This window comes from Corvus hawaiiensis, chromosome 2 (assembly GCF_020740725.1).
Source record: "Corvus hawaiiensis isolate bCorHaw1 chromosome 2, bCorHaw1.pri.cur, whole genome shotgun sequence".
Taxonomy (NCBI): Eukaryota; Metazoa; Chordata; class Aves; order Passeriformes; family Corvidae; genus Corvus; species Corvus hawaiiensis.
The window spans coordinates 108,012,313-108,035,294 of record NC_063214.1 but is presented as its reverse complement, the minus strand read 5'-3'; the positions used below and the strand labels follow the sequence as shown (position 1 = coordinate 108,035,294).

The window sequence follows — 22,982 nt, the reverse complement described above, 5'->3', positions numbered from 1 at the left end:
GGTAGTAGTGAAGTATTTGTCTTTTAAGTAAATCGTATTGCTGGCTAGAGTATGAAAGGATAATATTTCCCTCTTAAGAGCCCCTGCACATCTGTACCTTGGCGCGAGGGATTATGGGTTAAGTTGCCACGCATTCTGCTGTCCAACATTCTGCACATATAAGTTCTCGCTTTCTTCTCTAGTGCAAGTGTAAATTGCTTTATGTCAACACAGGTATCCTGAAGATCACGATTACAGAGAATATGGGCACACGTCTAAAAGGGCTAAGGAAATGGAGAGGTATGACGGTGGAGAAGTAGCACGAAATTCCAAATGGAAGCAAGAACGTTCTTTTCCAACCTGCCAAGAAAAGGAGGAGCAAAGATATCCGGGTGCCCAGTCCCACCGGTCGGCTGAGAGGGAGTACTTGGGGGGGTCTGTGACAAAGATAGCCTATGAATACAGTCACAAACGGCGCAGGCATCCGGATGGGGAAAAGCCTTTTCCAGACGACAGAGCTCAGAAGTACGTGAAGCAGGAAGAGCAGAAGTACGGCTCTTCTAAGGGTGCCCGGAACAGCAAAGAGTTAGATTACTTTAGTGGTGGAAGAGCGAGACGGACTGAAGAACGGCACGTGGAAGATCCTGTTAAATACAGTTCAAAGAAGGGCTGCAATGCTTGTGTTAACTCTTCCAAAGCAGATGTTGAGCTGAGATCTTTTAAAAACAAACTGAATGAAAGAGTAAGGAAAGACGGCGAATTGAGGAAAAACATAGATTCCTCCAATAGCCAGCGTGACTCAAGTCACGCTGTTTCAGATGTGAAAATGTCAGATGCCAACTGTATGAGAGAACATCTCACGGTCAAAGTGGATATGAAGAAAATGGTGACCAAGTACAGGTATTGGTTTTCCTTCACCTTTGCTTTCTTCCTGTCTCTTTACAGTTTATGAATATTGGAGGAAAGCACGGTTTCTTTAGGAGGTAACCAGGACAAACTGTGATTATACCTTTTCAGTTTTATTTCTTTTTAAATGGTAACTTTCATGTCTGGGCAAGTTAACTGTTAAACCTCTATTAAAACAGACAAATAAAACCAATTGACCAACAAATAGAACCAACCAACAAAAAAAAACCCAACAAAAACCCAAAAACATTTTATGGAGATTTATGAAGTGAAAAGAGCAGATATGCCTGATACAAACCTGTAGTTAAGAGTTGGTTATTATAAGTAAATGTGTTATTTTTTTTAGTTAAAAACACCCCCCCCCCCCCAAAAAGCAAAGCCCAAATGCAGAAAAGCCTAGTCCTGTGCTTTCATCTGAAATATGATGGCAGTTTTTAACTGTCTTCCCTTCTTTTTTCTGAAAATCAGCTAGCCTTTAAATGCATAAATCTCAAACACATATTCAGATGTTCAAGATCTCAAGTTCAGTAAAACTGCCAAAAATGAGAAATCTCAGAGTTGTCATTTATTGTTGTAACAAAGTGGCAACCTGTTGAGGCATCAGAACTGAAAAGCAGTAGAGTCTGCTTACATTTATCTTCTGTGTCATACTCGTGTTTGCATTTAGCATTCCCAGTGCTGGCTGCAATGGAAGAAAAGGTGGCAGTACTATGAAACTTTGGATGATAAACACATGGTAGAGAGTAAGCAGCTTGCTTTTGATAGATTCTTGCAGGGTTTTCTGGTTTGTTGCCTTGCTGTTGCAGGGCAGGATATCTTACGTTGGTAGTAATTGCTTTTGGAAGAGATTACCTTCCTTTCCAAAATGATCAGCCTTAATTTTAAAAGTATTTTGCCTCTTGTCCCAAATAAAACATCTATAAGAATTTTTTTCTCTTTGCACTATTACAAAAATATGTAGCACAAGGGAGAGTTACAAAGACAAGTTACTGCACGTAAAGGGCTAATATTCAAGACTGAGGAAAGGGAGATGGAGTAATGCCTGCTCCCACCATTGGGCTAGGACGAGGATTTGACTTCCTAAGTGATAATGTTAGGAAAATGGTTGGGTTTTGTTGCAAACCCACAGGATGATTCTTCTATCTAGTAGCTTCTCACTGCTGTTTTTGAAGGTCATGCACAATGGCTGTGGTAATTGTTTGCAGACCAAAGAAACTGCTATGTTGATTACAGCTAATTTAATGTGTGAACAGTTTGCTCCTGCAGCCAAAAGTGCTAAATATTTTATTTGTTCAAAGATAAGAAGAGTAATTTTACAGAAGCTGATGACTCGGAATATTCATGCTGCCTACTTTAGGCATTTAAGAAACACTCGACTTGAAATGACTCAGCTAAGAGGAATAGTTTCTTTATGAACCTGGGGAGCAGGTAGAGAATTGAAATATCTAAACCTGAGGTTGCTTGATTTCCTTATTGTATGCATTTATTTCCAGTTTGCTAGGGGAAAATAAATGATTTGTGGCATCTGCTAGAGGCTATTTCTTATACAATTTTTATATGGAATTCTAGTCTTTAATGCTTCTAATACAGGATGGCCAGGCACATAATCACTTTGCAGGATGACCAATTACAAGTCTTTATCCTAAAAGCTTTTACATGAGCTCTTGAGAGTCCTTAATTTATCTTTTAGAATGACAAGCATTTTCCTTGCAACAAGAACTGTAGGGTTGTTGAAGTGTTGACTTTCTTGTCAAAATAATTTTTGAACAGCAGTGCAACCATTTGGGGTGTAAACTTACTTAGAATGAGTAAAAATTTACAAAAAGATGGTAAGCACGCTGTTAAATTCACACACTGCTACTGAAGCAGTTTCACTGCTGTTTCACTAGGCTCAAGTGATGATTCAGTTCCTAAAGATGAGAGACTTTTTTTTTATCTCTGAACTGTTCTTGAAAATTGCCTGGTAGCTCCTTCTAAACAAGACACAGGCATAGTTGCCTTTCAGAATTATTTTAAAGAAGTCTATCAGGATCTTAATTTTATCTAGATTTGATAATCTAGTTGAATTAAGTTTAAAATCCAGAAATTTTGTATTCCTGAGAGTGAAATCATCTCTTCATATTTTATTATAGATTTTCTTCCTTATAGCCTTACTAGTTTTTTAATTTAAAAAAGGAACAAAATGAGATTTTGGCTTTTAATCCCATTTATTCCTAAAATCAACTTCTTAATTTGTTTTGTTCTACTTGTCTATTTCAAGTTTTCAGATTTAGATAGTTCCTTTAAAATAAACTATAATTTTTTTATTCTAGGACTGCTTCTAGTCACACTACAGAGAGGCAGATGTCCCATGATCTGGTTGCGGTTGGCAGAAAAAATGAAAATTTTCATCCGGTGTTTGAGCACATGGAATCTGTAACACAAAACATTGAAAATGACCCATCAAGAGAATTTACTCAGGAAATAATCACAATTATTCATCAAGTTAAAGGTGGCTGTAATATTTGTGTAATATGTATGCGTTTATATATATATGTCCCTGTAACTCTCAGGTGTTTGCCATTGGCTTCATTTCTATCTTTGCTTCCTTTTGTATTGTTTAAGGAAAATATAGGTTGAGGATTTAAAGTAGTTGGGTGGAGGAGGACTGCAAGTAGGTCTCAGGCCATAACTGAGGCATTATTGTGAAGATTAAAAATCAAAATGATTTTATGCTAGTATGTGAGAGTAACCTGCTTGTTTAGGAAACATGACAGGAAAAAAAGAGCTTTGCTGTAATCACAGCTCTCTAGTTATATATAGTTCCTTTAAATTTTCAGGTTATTGTTTAGGCAGGTGCATCATGTTCAGTGTTGGACTTTATAGATTCTAGTAATTCGAGTCCTACCATGGTAGAGCTGACGATTGAGTTTAATCTTACCAAATAAGGTTGTCTAAGTTGGGCCAGCCTAATCTTTCATTTGTGCATATTAAACTGCAAGTGGAAACAGTGTGAAGTTTCATTTCAGTAAAGTTGCCATGGTATCCTTAAGAGTTAATCTTTTAAAAGATAGATTCTCCCCCTGTGCATTTCAAATACTACAAATGACATTCTTGTATTTAATATCTCTTCACAGCAAATTATTTTGCATCTTCTGACATAACTCTACATGAACGGTTCTCAAAAATTCAGGATAAATCAAGTGCAAATACAAATGAAGTTAAAATACATTTGGATCCAGAAATTCACAGGTAATTGTTGAACTTTTTGTCTTACGTTATTTGCATTAAGGTCATTAATCTTCAGTACACAGTGTGATTTTATTTATTATTTTTACCTGCCTGTATCTTTAAAACATTCTATAGCCTGGTCAAGAATGCTTTTGCTTTTATAGTGATGGCATTTGTTTTTATGCAGTATTTTTGTGTTCCAGGAGGATTGATATGTCTCTAGCAGAACTTCAGAACAAACGAGCTGTGCCATCTGAATCTCCCCAGGTATTGTGATTGCTTAATTTTTTGGCGAGCAGTAAGTTTAAATATTATAGATGTAAGCAATGTTTCCCCGTTGCTGTTGGCACATAATTTTTACATGCTGTGAAGACCACCAGTAATTTGAGTATTTTGAAAAAAAAGCACACCTGAGCATCTTTACAGATACCAAAGTGATGTAAGAGTATTGTGTTCACTGAGGAGTAAAATGCAGATGTGTTCTCCAGGGTAGCTGAAGTGTGGTTATTCCTGCTCCTTGAACCCCTATCTGTTTTAAAATAATGTAAATACTGAGTCGGTGACTGATATGTGGTTCTTGCTTTTCCTCTGAGTTTACAAAAAGTCTTAATGTTTCTTCTACCCTAATGTTACAATGACTCAAAATCCATATAGTTCCTCAGAATGCTATTTTATCCCATGCTTTCATCTGGGATCAGAAGATTTTCTGTCTTCCCTTTTCAAGCTCTGCTTGCTATGATTTAGTTACCATTCCTTTTCTATAGTACAGGTATGTGGAGATTCTGCTTGATTAAGGATAGAACTTCTTAAGATTTACTGAAACTTACACGAATATTTATGCCTTGACAACTCCATGCAGAATTCCAGTGGTCTGTTCGCTGTTGCTTGGAAACTTGTAAAAAGGCAGATGGTGCAAGAAAGGATAATTGCTTAGGACCACTTGTTATTGCTTTATACTTTGGATCCTTGGGTTGATGTGAACCTGTCCTATGTGCAGACAGCTGAACTATGTTAACAGTGTACAGGGTGCTGCCCCGAAGGACAGAATCAGGTTGGTGTTCAGTTCTTACCAGCTAACTTGGCTTCAATCCTCCCTTTTAACTAGAACATTGTAAGAGTGTTAGAAGACCCAAATGATCTACGGTATGATATAGAAAGGAGAAGAAAAGAGAGATTGAAGAATGAAGATGAGAGAGTGTTTCATGTAGATGGTGTAACTCCAAGGTAATGAGCAAATAATCTTGTTGGCCCAAGCCTATAGTTCCCTTGTGTGTTCTTTTTGGGCCCTTCCACAGCTACATTCACATTTGTTGTGATTCTTTTCCACAGTTAGGCCTTAAAAGTTTGACTGGGACTGAAATTCAACTGACATACATTGCAAACTACTCTGTAATGAGGTGTTACCTTGAAAGAGGTTAAACTGCAATGGGTAAAAATGAAAAGCAAGCACCAACTATAGCACTGAATGAGAAGAGGGGACAAAATTAGTTTGAAAAAGTTTAAGTATTTTTAAACTCTTCAATGGGCCACATAACATTCTCCTGGTATTTTGCAGTTATGTAAAAGCATTTTAGGATGAATACATTTGTTTTGTTGCCCTACTGGTTTGGTAATAAAATGTGAAATATCAGGAAATGGAATTTTTCTATGTTAACATAGAAATGTTATCTAATTTTAATCTGTGTTAACATAGATTCTTGGAGAATTTGAAAACTTAGATTTTTGGAATAGCATTTTACTCCTATGGATTTCTTCAGCAGGTTTGTTAAAGGTTTTTTCCCCAAAGGTGTTTTCTAACTTCAGTCATCCTGTTTCACTTTTGTTGTTGTGAGGTCAGTTGATTAGAGAGAGAGACTGTTAGTAAAAATGTTGATTAATGAATTTTCAGCGTGTAATAAAATGTACTCACACTGTAGTCATGATTTGTAGATTGTTCTTAGTATGCTGTTCTTTGTTCATTTTAAATGCAGTCTGTAATGGCAACTAATGGCAATACACGCATTTGGAAAAACAGACTTGTGAAGCTGTAGAAGAAATTTCTTGTATTTGAGATTCTTGAAACAAAAAAAGGTTAACAAGTGGAGGAAAAAAATCCCTGGACTTCCTTAATTTCCCCCAACACACTCCCCCAGTTACTGTGCTGCTTATCTTTTATGGGAAGTGTAACTTTCCCTACTAAGTATGGCTATCCTGGAGTTTGTTGTCAGAAGGGTTCCACTGTCAGGGTAATGTGGGCTGAGGGCAGTAATGGCATGAAGGATCTGTAGAATTTTCCTGAGGTTGAGAGGTTTTAATGACTCACATCAGAGACTGGCAATGCCTCTGAGCTTATTAAGTGTGCTGCTCTTTTCTTCCTTAATTTATTTTGCAGCTCTGAAAACTGTTGTTTTGTGTTTTGTAAAATACAAATTCTGACTTCTGGTGGTTACTTTTCATGGTAACTTGTTTTATTTAGAAGTTTACGGATGCATCTGTATTAGCAATATGCTCAGTAAAAAAATAAACCAACAAAATGACCAAAATCATAAAAACAAACAAGCAAAAGCCCGAAGTCAGAATCGGTTGCTTGCTGAGGATGGAACCGGAGGATGTAGCTGTTCATCTGAGCTTCTGTGAGTTTGGGAATGTCGTCAAAGGGCAGGTTTTGTACAATTCGCACCGATGGCTCGGTGGTGAGAGGCTCGAGTGCGGAAAGCGTTTCCACCAGCGGAGGGCAGCAGTGACCGGCGGCACGGCTGAGCCAGGGAAGCCTGGCTCTATAGCCAGGATTTCGGGAAGTGGAGCATCTCTGCTCATTTGTCGTTGCATAAGAGAGTATATAGATTGCTATGGAATTCTCTGCAATTTCAGCTTGGACTAGGAATTTGTTGATTGTCCTAGGAAAATTTCCTTCAAAGCCGTCACTTCACACTTGTGATACAGATGCTAGAATAAGCTAGTTTAAAATACAGGGTGTTGATATGCTAGGGGTTTAGATATTAATTGTTCTTGCGCTCTCTCTCTCTCTCTCATACATCAGGAACCCGCAAAGCTGCAGTCTTTCAAAGTTACAGACATCTCAAGTTGATGGCTTCCAAAAGCCTGTGAGGTTCATTAAGCCGCCTTTCAGGAAATTTATTGGGAGACCTCATCTGGTAAGCTTAAATGTAGACATAGTAGCTGCTGCACTGTTGGTGTATAACTAATATTTTGCTGCATTGTCTATGCTGATGGAAATTTAACAATCTGTGATGTCTTGCCCTTTTAAATTTTGAGTGAGGCTTTTTTATCTTCTGTCTATGCTCAACAATAAAACTACTCATAATTTCACAGTTCTTGTGCAAGAGTCTCCTCAGGTATTTATTGAAGCAGAGACTAGTACATCTGTGCTAAAACCACTCTGATACCACTCCTTTTCATAAAAGAAGTTAGTGTCCAATAGCACATTTTTTCCACATAATGGTGTAATTACCTAAATGATAAAATAGAAGGCCTTGTTATTGAGCTAATCTGAGTCAATTGAGATAATCTGAGCTAATGTTAAATAGTTTGAGACAAAGAATGCTCTCCTGCATTCATGTTGACAGTGGTTGGAAGGGAAGGCCTGAATCTTGTGTAGGTGACATTGTTACTGAAACAGTGTTTCTTTTCTCTTCATCATGATAAAAGTTCTGAAAAGCACTTATTTTAAATAAAAATGAGGAGCAAATCTCAGAAATAAAGAGAAACATCTGAAATAATGTTCCTGAGGATGAAATGTTAAACAGTGGAATATCACATCTCTTGAATAATGCATTTATGAAACCTAGTTTTGGACAATTATTCTTTAGGCTATCTTGCTGTGATGTGCTTCAATACTGAAGTGGGCAAGACAGTAATATTAGGTTCAGTGGAAATAAATTTGTCTCTTGTGGAAGAATTGTAATCAATTCCAGGTGTTAGTGCTTGTTTAACTTGGGGAGCTGGTGAGACCAGAAAAGCTTTTTTAAGGTGTGCAGTATAATTCTAAACCACGTTTTTTTGTCTTTCTGATGGCTGCAAAATAAGGAGACTTACATAAATTGTCATTATACACTGTAACTAATACCCTATGGAGAGGGTTCCAGAAGCCCATGAAACTTTCCTGAGGTCCATCAAAAGTAGCTTTTATGTAGTCAGTTCCAAAATGTAGGTGCTTTGCAGATGCAACAGTGCCTCCTTCAGTGTAAAGAAACACAAGTTTTTAATGGTAAAAAATATTACTGAAGACTAAGATTCAAGTCTTCCAAAGCAAGTAGTAATGGCTCGTTGAGTAATTGTCTTTGATCTGGCTGAGATGGAGTTCACTTTCCCATAGCAGCCCTCACAGTGCTGTGCTTTGCATTGGTGGCAAAGTAACACACCAGTGTGTTGGTTGGTAGCACACCAGTGTTTGCCCTTCAGTGGGCAGGGCTCCACGGCATCAGAGATGCCTCTCCCACTCCCCCCATCCCCCCCATACCCAGTAGGCTGGGGATAGGCAAGATCTTGGGAGGGGACACAGCCAGGACAGCTGACCCAAACTGACCATATGACATCATCTGCTCAGCTAAGAGAAAGGAAATAATAATAATAATAGCTCAGAGAAAATGAGGATGATGTGGGAGGTAATCGGTTATTGTGGCATTTGTCTTCTGAAGCAATGTCAGTGTACTGAAACTCAGCTTCCTGGGAAGTGGCTGGACATTGCCTGCTGCTGGGAAGAAGAGAACAAATCTTAGTTTTCCTTTGCTTCTGTATGCAGCCTTTCCTTTTGCCTTATTAAACTGCCTTTGTCTTGACCCATGAGGTTTTCTAAATTTTATTTTTGCCTGCCAGCCCTGCTGAGGAGGGGAATGAGAGAGCTGCTTGGTGGGTACCTGTAGTACCTGGTGGTATCCGGCCAAGGTCAACCCACCACAGCAATACTGTAATTGCAAATAAAAAGGAGGTTGGTTTGAAATAGACACTGAATTATTGCTAAATGTACTGAAGATTCAGGAAGATTGCATTTTCATATTTAATAGTGAACTGCAGACATGCAACTTTTAGGAAGTCCTGCACTGCAGAAAGGAGTAATCCCTTTGGAACAACAGTAGCTGTGAAAGCATGGGTATTAAAAATGCAGGCATCCTAAAAAAGGAATGACTCTTCGTGGTCAGCCTTACAGAAGCTGGTTTACAGACAAGCAGAAAATCAAAAGCTGTAGTTGAAGTTCAAATATAATGAAAATTAATATTTGTGATGTTAATATTCAGTAATTGGGGTTTGAGCTTGAACTTGAAGAAAACTTAGGCCTGGAAGGTACAATTGTGTATCTAAGCTTGATTGTAAGAATTGCCCACTTAGCTTTGTACCCTGTTGACAAAAGGAGGCTAGCTAAAGAGTGAAGTAGAAAATCAGAACAAGTATATATTTGTATTCCTCCTCCTCCCTTTTTTCTATTTCTTTTTTTAAAAGTCTCTGGTTTAGGAAGTTCCTGAAAAGTGGTTTGCTGTACTTTTGCATCGGTTCTGATGTTCATATTTCTGTGGAAGTACTTTAGTCTTGAGGAAAGTGGCAATGGGGAGGGCTGTATCCAGAGTTAATTAAGGCAAGCTTTGTTTTAATTCTTAGAGGTTTATTTTTAACTATAATGGGAAATTTTCTTAAACTTTTTTTTTCATCTTACTTGATAAATTCATTCATTCAGTACTTCAGTGTACTTCTGCTGGGAGCTTCCTGATTTAATTGTGTCATATGTAGCAAGTTAATTTGATTTTGTGGAGTGTCTTCATTTTCTTAGAATAAGAAGGGAATTGGGAAGTTCCAGCCTTTTCTTGGAAAAGCCACTTTGATTACTTTGATCTCACTTCATAAAATCTTCCTTCCTCTCCTTTTGTTCTCTGAATCTGTTCTTGTCAAGGCATTGTAAGAAACTGAATAGTTAACTTTTAGGCAACAATATTGTCCAAAAAAAAGAAAAGGAAAGCTAAGTTAAATCCTAGTTAAAAGTTATCTTGGATTCTAACACCATTCCATTATATTTATAACCCTCTCTCTCTCCCCACACAATTATTAAGTGTTACCAGAAAGGTTTGGCAGTTCGTTAGAGGACAGAAATTCTGGGAACAGCAAAGAATGCATTTGCATTTATTATTAAATACTAGTATATATTAAATATTTCAGGAGAGTTCTCTTCTTAGGTTCCTTTAAAAATGTATTTCAAGCTGATAAAATTTCCTTTGAGGAAACAGAGTTCAACAGCACTGGGATGCTTCTGTGATTATTCCAGAATGGACCATAAACAAATTTATTTGATTGCTGAGAGTTCATTAGCACATTCGTTCTGTCTGCGTGACTCCAGTGTAGTATATGCAAGTATATACCAATGCTTCTGTAAATATTGACAATCATATGCAATGATGGAAGAGAACCACATCCTCTGGAAGTAACTGTCATAGGGAAAGTTGGAAAAGAGCCAAAATGTGCAGGTAGGTCAGTGGCTGGAGGAGTGCTCTGTTTTGGGCAACCACGGCTGTTTGACTGCAGCTGTTCAGAGTGTTGGCACAACAATTTCAATACTAGTGGTCTGACTTGCTTTTGAAATTGTGCTTCTGTGGCAGGCAGGCGATTCTCAAATGCGCTCTTGGAAAAAGAGTTAAAAGTAGCATTTTCTAAGGACCTCAATGTGCTACATGCTGTTGTTTTGCTGTGGAGGTGTGTCTCTGCCACACACTAACCTTTGATGACCATATGCTAATCAAGAGGTCCAGAGAACCAATCTTGTTGCCCTTATTCTTTCTTGATGCAAACCATGACTGCTGTGGCAGCCTGTCTGCTGTACTTGATACATGCAAGTGTAGGCATCTGTTCTGGGAGGGAGGGATGGAGAACCTTAACTTCGTTTGTTAGCTGTTTAGATCTCTCCAAGAGGTGATATTCCCGGAGGATGGTCTGTATCATCTTTAGCTCCTGTGGGCTCTGCTGTCCCTTCAGCCAGCCTGGACTGCAGGCTCAATGCTCCCGTTACTCCTGTTCTGTCAAAGAGTGTCATTGTGTCAAACACTACAAGACTGAAAATGTTGCAATATTTGTTAGTATAACCTGAACAATTTTTATTTTTTTTCTTGAATAATTTAGTAACATGAAGCTATAACTGTTTTCCTACTAGAATTCTTACTATTCTTCGAAACCAAGCGACACTTACCCCCACAGACGCATTAGAGGACACCTTGAAAATGCAGGACCCATCAGAAGGCACTTTAAGGTACAGATCAGATTTTATCAGATGTTTGTTACATAAAATGGTGGTCAAACCTGCGGAGTTTGGTAACAGGAGACATGCTTTTGAAGGTATTAAGTGCCATGAAAAATAGTGTCATCAAAGCCTAATTGTTTCTGTTGGAATAATGGGACCGGCTTAGCTTTTAGTAGGTAAGAGGGCTGGCAGTGGATTGAACAGGGTTGTATCCAGCCAGTTGAAATAAATAGGTTACTGCAGAGTCAGGAATAAGAATTGCAGGAATTGCACAATGACTAGAAAATTCATCTATCCAAAACCCAAGCTGCTGAGCTTTTTTCCTTCATGTGACAGAAGCCTGAACTTTTTCCAAAGACTGGAAGACTTGAGTTGTGTTACTTTCAAAACTGTATTACTGTTATTTTATTAACTGTTTCATATAGGGATTTCTGGGGAATTAATGTCTTGTGAATACCCTGCATACTGCTAGCTATGCATTAAAAAAAAATGGAATAAGTTCTGTGTTTTACTATTCAGAATGCAAGTTAAAAATGTAGGGGCAATTTCAAGGTAGAAAATTCGTATAAGTTGTTCTAGATTTGATTAATACTTTCCTCACACCAACAATTCTAAATGGACCCATGCATAACATGCCACTGTCAGAAAAAAATAAATTATTTGTTTCTCTGCTGAACCCAGGACACATTTTACAATTAAAATGCATTAGGTGGTGGCATTAGGTGCTCTACTTGAGAAAGAAGCACAGTTGCCCATCCCTTTACCATCTTGGGGCCCCAAGAATAAAACCTCATAGATAGCCACCTTTTCTGTTTGGTAGATAGTGAAGTAAAATTTTAATGGCTAATTAGCTGTCATTTTAGGATGTAACTTTGGAAGGCGGGGAAGTGTCGGTGTGGGTTGTGGGGGCTTTTGTCCTTCTTCTTTTTCCCCCCAAACACAATAACTGTTGGATAAAAAGACTTTTTCCTATTTAGGTGTGGTTTGACAGTCAATCTTAGTCAGATAGCTATGCTAAAACTAACAAAAACTATTGTCTTTGTTCTGCTGGAGAAAGTATTCTTCTAAGTCAAGAAGTTCAAACTGTTCGAAGCCTGATACAACTGTTTCAACATGTAAGGACATCATAGCCTGTTATTCTATATCCCCTCTGTGTTGTCAGCTTCCAAGTGCTGGAGGAATCTAGCACTGGCTGCGGTGTATCCCTGGATCCCTGAGGCAGTGTTGGTAGTTGATGCTCCCTTCATTTAAATCATTCTGCAGTTCTGCTGCAGAAGTGTTGCAGTTCTACAAGCATGGAAGTGTCTATTCAAGTTGTCACCTCACTTATATATGAATATTGCAGTATCCAGTGATCTGTCCCATGATGCTCTAATATTTATAGGGAAAATGGCATATGCACTTGTATTGCAGTTTGCTTATGTATATAGCACTTTTATCATTGCCATGGAAACAGTGGGGTTGATTTGACTTAATTTCCTCAACTTTTTACATTTAAATTTCTCTTGCACAACAGAGTTTTTTCTTGCTGTGCTGTTGGTGAAATGGAGGTGACTTGACTATCTTCTACACTCAGGACTCTCTTGACTAATTATTTAAAAGAACAGCAACATACAAAGAAACTAAAACCTCACCAAAAAAAATCATATAGAATTCCATTCTCTGCCTTCCTCTTTCCCCACTCCCAAAAAAATCAAGCCCCACACTTCTTTTTCTTGATATATAAAATGGGAGCATTTAAACTTATTAAGCAAAAAGTGATGACTACTAAGAGTATTTTAAAAAAAACATACGGTCTTCACTATGTTAAACTTGTTGGGGAAAGAAAAAACTGCTGTTCTAAAATATCTTATAAAGGATCTGGAGAAGTCTTAAAAAATTTAAAAGGTCTTTTTTGTAAAGACCCTTTGCCATGAATCACCAAGTCAGCCTTTAAGTAAGTAAATGCAAAGTAGTCTTTAAAACTAAACCTCATTTGCTGCTTAAAATAAGTTCAGTGTATTATTGGTTGTGGTGGGTTCATCCCTGCCAGCAGCTAAACACCACACAGCTGCTGCCCACCCTCCCCTCAGCTCCCTTCCTCTCCCAGCAGGATGGGATAGAAAATGTGGAGAGCAAAAGTGAGAGAACTCATGAGTTGAGATTAAGATGGTTTTACGTAGTGAAGAAAAAAGTGATGCAAAGGCAGTCACTCATCACCTGTCACAAGGTGACTGATGCCCAGCTGGTCCCCAAGCAATGGCTACCTGCTCCAAAAGCCCCTTCCCTCAGTTCCTTTTGCTGGAGATCATATGGTGTGTAACATCCCTGTGCTCAGCTTGGGCCGCCTGTCCTGGCTGTGCCCCCTTCCAGCTTCTTGTCCACCCTGGTGTCCTGCTGAGCAGCAGAGTAAGGGAAGAGGAGAAAGTGTTGGTGCTGAGCAGTAGCCAAAACACTGGTGTGTTACCAGTGCAGTTTTAGCCACAAATCCAAAACATAGCACCGTGCATGCTCCTGTGAAGAAAATTACCTCCATCCCTGCCAGACTCAGTGCAGCCATATGTATTTGGTCATATATTCTTGTTTTAGAGCTTCATGCTCCTAGGCATTGTCATTAGCATTATTTATAAAACAGCCTTAATTTAAAACTAGATGCCACTTTAGCAGACTTTTTTCTTACTTCTAGACCAGAAGTTAATGATGTTTTCCACACACTTTAGATTATCTTGTTTTTCTCTAAGCTGTGTGTGAATGAGGTGCCTATATGCCAAATGTATATATAATCTGTTAGCTTTGTCTACAAGTGATGCTGTTCTACATTAATATTACTGCTGTTTCCTTCCCTCCCCACTTAACATGTAGATGCTTGAGTTGAAACTTTTAAGCTGTTTGTAAGGCAATTTTCAATATCTTGCACCTTTTTCCCATCCCTTACTTTACCTGGTCCTTTGTTTATTGTCATACAAGTGCAGTGGCAGACCACCAAGGCCTCCTTTCTATCACTGAAGTCAAAGGGAACCATAGAAGGAGTGGGGAAATGGGAACTTTTAATGCCAACTCTGTTCAGGGCATTAATCCAGCATTAAAAATGCCCTTCAGTTTTCCCCATGATAGGCATATACCCATGTAATACAACCCAGTGCAAGGAAGTTCTTTGTGCCTGCACTCTGATACTCTTCAAGAAAGTGATTGGCATTGAAGAGCCTCTTGCAAGTGTCCTCCATCAGAGCAGCCCTGGGGGAATGATGGGGCCTTCTCACTTATCTCCTACGAAGTAGGTGGGTGAAATGATTTGGGAAATAACAGAACCTCTGCATTTGCATAAAGAAACCTCTGTTCTGTACAGTTCTTTCTTTATTGTTCACCAGCCACACAGTGGAAAACACAGTGGAAGAAGTGGTACTAAAGTTATTGCAACCTCAGAGCATGTGATTTTTCTTGAAGTGATCCTTACTATGTCAAAAGGAGACAAATTTCACCAAAGTGATTTTGTCATGCTCAAGAAGGGCTATTTCTGTGACATATTTTGTTTTCTCCTACCCTTCAAATGTGTTCGTAAAAGATAAGAAGAATTTATATGGCCAGGAGGTTTTCTCTGGTTTTAGATGAAAACCCATTGTTTAAATTTGGAGTGGGTGTTGGAAAACTTAAAATGGAAGTGCTGGAAAACCATGGAAAATTATGACAAATAGAGTTTTTATTACTCTAAAGATTTTTACTGCCTGTTTTGTTGGGAATCTGAGTGCCTAGGAATGAAAATCTTTTTCAAACTTCAGCGGCTGTGATCAGTGTTGATCTTGCTATATCCTTTCTGTGTGTTTATAATGCCTTTCACCTTTAAATCTTCTGATATCTCTGTGGCCTCTGCTCCTAGTCCCACACTAGGTTAGTTTGCAGTATTCCAGTCTGGAGGTATCAAAGGACTAGAGAATGTGTATGTGTTCAGACTGTCAGACATTAAAGCTCTAGGAAAAACATCTGTACTGACTTGTGTTAGTGGGACTCTTTACGTGTGCCCACTGCAGGCTTGACATCGCTGAATTCGGTAGTGGCAGTGAGGTGTTGTCTTAAAGTTTTTTGTTGATGGAGTGTGCCTCATTAACAGTTGAAAATATTGTAAAATGTTGCACAATATATTTCCTTTTTTTCTACAAGGAAGATAATTTCAGATGTTTTAAACAGCAAGTGCAATACAGCAGTTCTTTGAGCCGCATGGTCTGAGGAATAATAAATGGACGTAAAGGAAGATAGTGTGCACTTGCAAATGCATGCTTCTGTCATTGAGTACTGGAAGTTTTACATGTGTATAACTGTAAATATGAACTTTTGAGTTTTGGTGCCCTCATTTTGCACATTTTTTTCTTCCCTTCCCCCACCCTTACAGAGCAACTTTGCAGATGGCCGTTTGCAACCCCATTATAAATCAGGCTTAGTGCAGAAGGGTTTATATATTCAGGCTAAGTACCAGCGGTTACGTTCTGTTGGTGTAAGGGGATTTGCCACTAATAAATTCAGAGATGGATTTTTGAGGAAAGAAAAGGTAAGTTGGATTAATTTATTTTTTTATATGCATATTCATAAGATCCATTTCAACATTTAAATCCCCATGGAATAACTTGGATGGGATTTTCTGGAATATTGGCTCTTTGTAATTTGCTGGCAAACTTGATTGTGCACTTCTGTTTCCCTCCTGTTTATTCTATGGAAACTTGCTGAAACTTGCTTTGGGTAACTGCAAATCAGAGGTGCTCTCTGAGATTCTGTGGTTGCTTCTGTTTCAGTATTCTTTCCTTGAGCTCAGCTGATCTCTCTTCCTACTGACAGGACAAGAAATTGTCCCTTTGTGGAACAAAATATTCTGTCCTGTTAAATTGAACGATATTAATAATTTTTTAATACATCTATGTGCTTCTCCTTTTTGTTGTGTTTTGATTATGTGCTTTAAAATATGCACTGGAGTGCTGCTCTGAACAAAACTTCCTGCGCAATATAATGTCTGTAAAATGGTTTGATAAGCTTAAACTGAAATAGGCATATCTGGTTTATGGTGTTTTGATTTGCAGAGTGTATGGGACAACAATAATCTTGAACTGCAGAAGAACTTTTGAACCATATAAAATGTTACAGTTTTTGTGAGGATCAGTAGTTAAAACATACTAAATCCTTTATTAGAATTGATCAAATGTGATCAAAGTAGGATGAAGTTACTTGTGACATCAGGGAATTGGATTTGATGACCTACACAGCCCCTTGCAGTTCTGTGCTTTGTGTGAGTTCTTGTTTTGTAACTCTGTGTCCATCCAACTACAAGTAAATACACTTGAATAAATAAGCATTTGTATTTGGATTAGAGTTTAGCTCTTGGAGCACAGAAGCATGTTAAAGCACAGGTTCTTACAGCTTTTTGCAAAAACCTGCAAATTCTTCTGCCCAGTGGGCAGAAGAAAAAGCCCCCAAAACCCCTTAAGGAAACACACATGTAAAAACAAAACAAAAAACAAACAAGCAAAAAACAACCAACAGAAAGAAAATTAAGCCCTTGGGACAAGGTAAAGAGATCATTTGTTACTGAAGTATTTGGGCAAATGCCTTTTATATTTGCATGGGCTCTGAGAAGTGTTATCTCTGAAAGCTAAATTTAATTGAAATTAGTGGAAAATAGAAGGAGAAAGATATTTCCCTCTGCCCCCACAAAATTATGACCTTGTAAAATGGATATAGAAGTCTTAGAATTTTGTAGTCAGCTATTCCCAACAATTTCCAATGTTCTTCTATAATTGGCTGTTAAGATTCTTGTCTGGAACCTATAAAGCATACTTCACGCAGTCTGGCTACTAGATATGATTTGAATCAGAGAATCATCATGAGTTCTGAATTTTATTTTTTTTTTATGCCTGATGAATATGAGTGTGTCTGAGTTCAAGTAAAATAAATCCTGAAGAATGACAACCATTTTCTTAGCAGCCTACTGTTTGCTGGTTGGCTAAGTCCTAAAAACCAAAACTGTTCCTGAAATTGTAGCATTTTGCCTATTGTAATGATTAAACTTGTCAAGATCTGTTAAACTGGTCTGAGCATCTTTATTTCACTATTTCATTTGAAATAATAATGCTGCATATGTATCCTTTAAGGTACAGTCTTTATAATTGTGCTGTTTGAATGCATAATCAAAAAAATCTTGCATGTTACATATTATAATACAGTACTTAGGAAGATTGGGAGTTTTTCTGCTATTACAACTTACAGTAATGATTTTTTTTTTTCTCTGTGTAGGGAAATCTAAATATTGCAACAGAAACCTGAACTGAGCTGAGATCCTGAAGTTGAAACATAACACAGCAAAGGGAGCATCTGTTCAGTTTTTGACAACTTTCTCAAGACTTAAAATAGGATAAAGGAACTAACGCTGTAACTTTCTTGATTAAAAAATAACTTTATTTTGAATGCTGCAGAACTTTTTTACAGTTTTAATAATTGCTTTTAAAGTACAGTATTCAATTGAAACATCGTATTATGTACTTTTAGTTCTGTTTGCATACCAGTCTCAAGTAAGGAAGTCATTGAAGGGAGTCTTATTTATTGAATACTTTTTCTCTAAGCATGATGTTACAGATGGAACTTGAGTTGTTATACCCAGACGTTTATATGTTGAAAGTTTATTGCTTATGTAATAATAAAAAGAAAAAAAAAAGTGCCTGAATTGTTTGGTAATAGCACATTAGCTCAGGATTTTCCAATTAATGACCTTTTAGGTTGTGCAATAGATTTTACACCTCTGTTCAGTCATTTCCATAAAGCAGTATTTTGTATTACTTTGGATTAATAATATACTTGGGTTTCTCATGTGTATATACATTTGTAAATTGTTAGAATATTGGAACAACTTCCAAGATTTGATAAAAATTAATGGCAACAGGCAGGTATGTAAAGTACTGTAGCAGTAGCTTATAACTGCACTGAAAGCATATTTGGGTTTGTTAGAGGATTAATTGGTTTGTATTCAAAATTATTCTGTCTCATTATATTTTGGTGTATGAGATTCTTGACCAAGCCACATATTCTCTAATCTTTTTTGTCATAAATGATTTGGTGATTTCCTGGATTCTAAAATTGGGGCCTGAAGTATTACAAGAAAAACAAAAAATGTAAGTTTTTGAAAGCATGTCTTCTAACAAAGAAATTGTTCATAATTGAAACTGCTTTAAATGCAGATAGCTGGCGATTTTGTTCAGAATGATTCTCTGAAGTTTTACCCTACTGCATTATTGTTAGGCTGTGTGCAAAACTCAAATAGCCAGACCTGTTTCATAAGCAGCTATAAACAGAATTGTGTTTATTTCCTGTTTGTAGCCTTTGCCTTAATTCATTATCTATGCTAGGGTTGTGTGTTTGTATTGCAGATTTGTTCGGACTTCTTATTGACAGTAGATTAAAAATGCATAGCACATAGTCTTAAGAGATGTTCCTTTCCAAGAAAAAAGTTGTTCACAATATCCAGAATACATGCAGGCAGATGTATTTCCGTATAGAATGCAGGCTAGTCTCTGTTGTGGCTGGTAGATCAGAATTTGAATTCTGGGTTAGAGGTATGTTCACAGAAAAGTAAATTTGGGGTTTTGGGTGGAGAGTCAGGATGTGATTTCTGCATGCTTTTTTGTAATTTTTTTTCCACAATGCCTTCAGTAGAGAGACTATTTGTAGTTATGGTTCAGAACAGTTAAAATGAGTATGACTTGAGCTGTTCAGTTCATGGATGTTCTGCTTGGCGTTCATAGGGAATAAGGCAGGAAGTGTGCAACATCCATTGATGTCATGGCCATTCAATGATAATGGATGGTTTGTTTCTAAAACACAGGTTTTCAGTTTAAATAACAATCATTAATAATTTAACTAGTTTTTCAGTAACTTTGACATGCATAGACAAAATGGGAAGTGGAAGGAAAGGAATTCCCTGGACAAACAGAGGCAGACAACCTTCTCCAGATAAGAAGGTAGTTTTTTACTTAATGCTGTCAGTGATGAATCTGGCAGAATCATCTGTGTAGATTTACTGGGAGATGAAAATAAGGAATTGAAACAACAGGTTAAGTGAGTCAACCCAAAGCAGATGTGGAGTAGCTGCAGTTCTGGTCAGGCTGCTGGTAGGGGAGTGTTGCACATACCCTGCAGAGGGGGGCAGGTTTACCCTGGAGCCAACAAGTCCTTCACACTGCTCTGAATGTGCACTGTAAAAGATGTGAGAAATGAAACCGTGTATGATAAAGGACAAACTACTGAGGCAATATTGTCTTATTCAACAGGATACTACTGTGTCTGTAAGCTTCCTGCAGTGTTCATATTAAATTCTGCAAGAGAACTCTTTGTTGAGCAAATGGGAGAAGTGGATACATGAAGAAACTTCTGAAATGGCAGTTTTGCTAACACTGTTCGGAAGTAATGCTGGAGTAGTCAGACTTCAGTCAGTTAATGCTGCTTTAACCAGGTTTCAACACGTGACTGACTCCTGATTTTGTGCTTTATTTTGTCTATGCATGATTAGATATCTCTAATTTGTTTTGTACGTTAACAGTTTAGCTTTGTGTTTTATTTCTACAACTGTGAGCAACATATTGCAAAGAAGTTTGTGGTTTTTTGACTTGTTTGCTGACTTTGATTTCCCCCCCACCCTTTGGTCCTAAGATGAATGTCATATTAAATGTAGTCTCTGATTCAGTTGGTTTATCTTTTGTGTGATACCATTTGCTCAAATCACATTCTTTACCAATAATTTTACTTAAATAATTTTGGATTCTGTCATGATAAAACCTCTTACATGCTATAAAATGCATACAGAAATTATTAATTTTATAAAAATTCATGGGTTAGGTGCTAGAAGCATCTACTCCGTGATATGATGTGAGATATTGCTATGTAGATTTATCTTTGTGAATTACAGAGACTTGTGTGTATATACTCATACCCAGTTGAGCTTGTTTATTGTTTTAGCACAGAAAATTCTATTGTACTGGAATACAATGTTTGGTTGAGAGCAATGTATTGAAGTTACTGTTTGGGTTGTGAAGGCAGAAGAAAAAGAGTTAAGTAGAAGAAAGGTCAATTTACTTGAATAACCTGGTGCCTTTCTCTATTGTGACTGCATTGTAGAAAACACATGTACAAAGACTTAAGTACATTGCATTCTTTCTAGTGGGAGCATTGACTGATAACAGTTCTTGTTAAAGTAACTGTTTACTTTAAATAGGTGTGTAACCTTCTGTAGGAAAACAGTGACACTTTCGTTACTAAAGTGTGTCACTGTATTTGCATTGGAAGGGCAAGTTAAAAATGTGATTCTCTTAAGAGCTTTTTAGCTTTCTGGTTTATACTTTGAAAATACATATGTGAATTGCCTTTGTTTTGTTTAGCTTGAAATGGCTGTTAAATGCTGTCATTTTCAGTTGCTTACATGTGAAATTTTATTTTTAATTGCTATCCAAAATGCAATGGGTTTAATATGACTAGAGTCTTCCTTTTAAGTGTCTAAAATACTAAGTTGCTATAATGCTGGCATTTATATTGCTGATCCATTTAATTTCTGCATAAATTTATTAGAATACTTACTTTAAATGTGATGATTGAGTTCACAAGGTTAACAAAATTCTGGGGCTAGGAAGAAGCAACACATTGCAACGTTTCTATAAGCCTGCCTTAACTCTAATAATTACATGTTTGAAATCATTTTACCTGATGCATATAGATGGTCTTGAGACCTGAACATAACTGTCTCAACTCAGGTAACTGATAGCAGAGGACAGGAGTAAATCCAGCTGATCAATTGCCTGCTGTGTAATGTTTACTGCTCCCATATTCCCTAGGGCCCCTGGCTGAAATGCTGAGTTTTCTTTAAATGAACTTAGTTGCTTTAAAAACAAAACCAAACCCCAAGATTACACTTTTGTGGCATTAAAGGCAGAGTTCTCAAAATTGCTCGTTATGTATCAGAAAGTCATTTTCTGCCATGTCTGGGAAATGGATAATAAGAGTTGTTTGAAGAAGATGACAAAAGATCATAACAAAGAGAGACTGATTTCTCAGTATTCACCTTAGAAGACTGTTAATAGAGGGAGTTCTTTAATTTCCTTGCTTTCCTAAAGGAAAGCTTTTCCTGTACTGTGCTGAAACCCAACTCTTGCCTTTCTTTAAGAGTCTGAACAGCAATCTACAAAGTTCTTTATGGGAGAGCCCTCTAAAAGAAAGACTTCAGACTTCTGTCCTAATGAATTGGGAAAAAACGGATGTTTCTGCACATAACTCTGACCCTTGACAGACTTCATTCCATTGCTGCAGAATTTGAAGATAAGAAGTTGTTCAGCCTCCTTACGAAGGAAAGAAAGAATAAAAGCCATTTCAAGATATTTGAAAGCCTCCTCGAAACACCTGACTCCCTAGCAGACCGTAAGGATAGCCATGAACATTTAAATGTGTTCTGTTTCGAGCTTTGTGAGCATTATTTTTCAGTGTCAAGATCAGAGAAAACTCTTGTCATAACACCTGCCCCTTCCTTCTGTCCCTGATGGTTTTTGTTGGAGGGATTTTGAGTGGGTATTTAGCCACGTGGTTTAATAGCCTGCTACTTTTAATACAGTTTTCTTCTGTTCACTGCTCTGAATTTTGTCTAAGTAGTCTAAATCTCATGTTGTCTTTAATATTTCATTTTCTGTAAATAATGTAGTAGATGGCTTTCATTTTGTGACTGGCTTCTCACGTCTTTAGTATTGAGGGGAAGAGACAGTGGAAACAGTTGTTGTTCGAGTATGTTCTTCAAGGAATAAAAAGAGCCTCATTGTTTTGTTTTAAGAATAGCAGGAATTTTTTACTCCCAGTTGAATGAGGGGAACTAATGTCCACTTCTAAGGAATAGATTGTTGATGTTATTTATACTGTAGTTTCTCAAGGACTGTCTAATGTGTGTATGTGTACATGTATGTGCACATGGAAACGCACTGCTAGAGAAGCCTTTAATGTAATTATTTGTAAGTGTGGATAAGAAATGACATTTTTAAACTACTGAAGCTGGAGTTAAATGCAAATGCATTTTAAGTCTGTAGTCTTTGAGTTCACAACGGTGCTTTTGACAATGTTACCCCCCTATCTAAAAGCCTCGTTCATAAGTATATATAGTAAGATGTAGGTATGTTTATATGTATGTTTAACATAGTTTATATAAAATAAATGTAAATTTTGTTTCTACAGACAATAAATGTTTTCACAAAATTTCTACTTATAAATAATTCAGTGATTTGATTCAGTAATTGATGTCTGGTGTAATTTTCAGGGTACAAGAAAAAAGCTTTTTTCGAAATCTGTTGTGGAGGGGGAGTGGAAAAGTACAAAAATGTTACTACACTTTGCTAGTGGGAGTTTTCTGTTTATACACAAATTAACTACCTGAGATTAGAACAGGCTCTTTTTGCTCACCCTTTCATTAACAGTCAAGGTGCTCATGCCGTACAAGGTTACCTATACTTGATCTTTTATACCAGCTTTTTTTTTTTTTTTTAAATCTGCGCTTCTCCTCTGCTGCTGCTGTAGGTTTTTTCCCCAAGGGTCTTTACCTGGGGGAAGATGTGCCTGTGCAGAAGCCTCCCCGCCCTCCTTGGGTGCCTTCCTGTCCAGACATGTTACTGATCTGTGCACACTTACTGTAGCAGGG

General features: G+C 37.4%; 1 protein-coding gene across 2 annotated transcripts in view; it reads left to right on the top strand.

Annotated features, from left to right (window-relative positions):
• The window catches only part of BCLAF3 (BCLAF1 and THRAP3 family member 3), a 33,048-nt gene extending 10,488 nt beyond the window's left edge, over nucleotides 1-22,560 (top strand). The window contains exons 4-12 of one of the 2 annotated variants that reach the window (XM_048287437.1): nucleotides 214-879; nucleotides 3,198-3,376; nucleotides 4,002-4,116; nucleotides 4,299-4,362; nucleotides 5,201-5,319; nucleotides 7,115-7,229; nucleotides 11,225-11,320; nucleotides 15,675-15,830; nucleotides 17,564-22,560. In XM_048287437.1, the coding sequence (XP_048143394.1) occupies nucleotides 214-879; nucleotides 3,198-3,376; nucleotides 4,002-4,116; nucleotides 4,299-4,362; nucleotides 5,201-5,319; nucleotides 7,115-7,229; nucleotides 11,225-11,320; nucleotides 15,675-15,830; nucleotides 17,564-17,593 (1,540 nt within the window). In that variant the 3' untranslated portion in view covers nucleotides 17,594-22,560. The remainder of the gene's footprint in view (nucleotides 1-213; nucleotides 880-3,197; nucleotides 3,377-4,001; nucleotides 4,117-4,298; nucleotides 4,363-5,200; nucleotides 5,320-7,114; nucleotides 7,230-11,224; nucleotides 11,321-15,674; nucleotides 15,831-17,563) is intronic. The other variant, XM_048287444.1, reaches the window with a different exon arrangement.
• The last annotated feature ends 422 nt before the right edge of the window (nucleotides 22,561-22,982 follow it).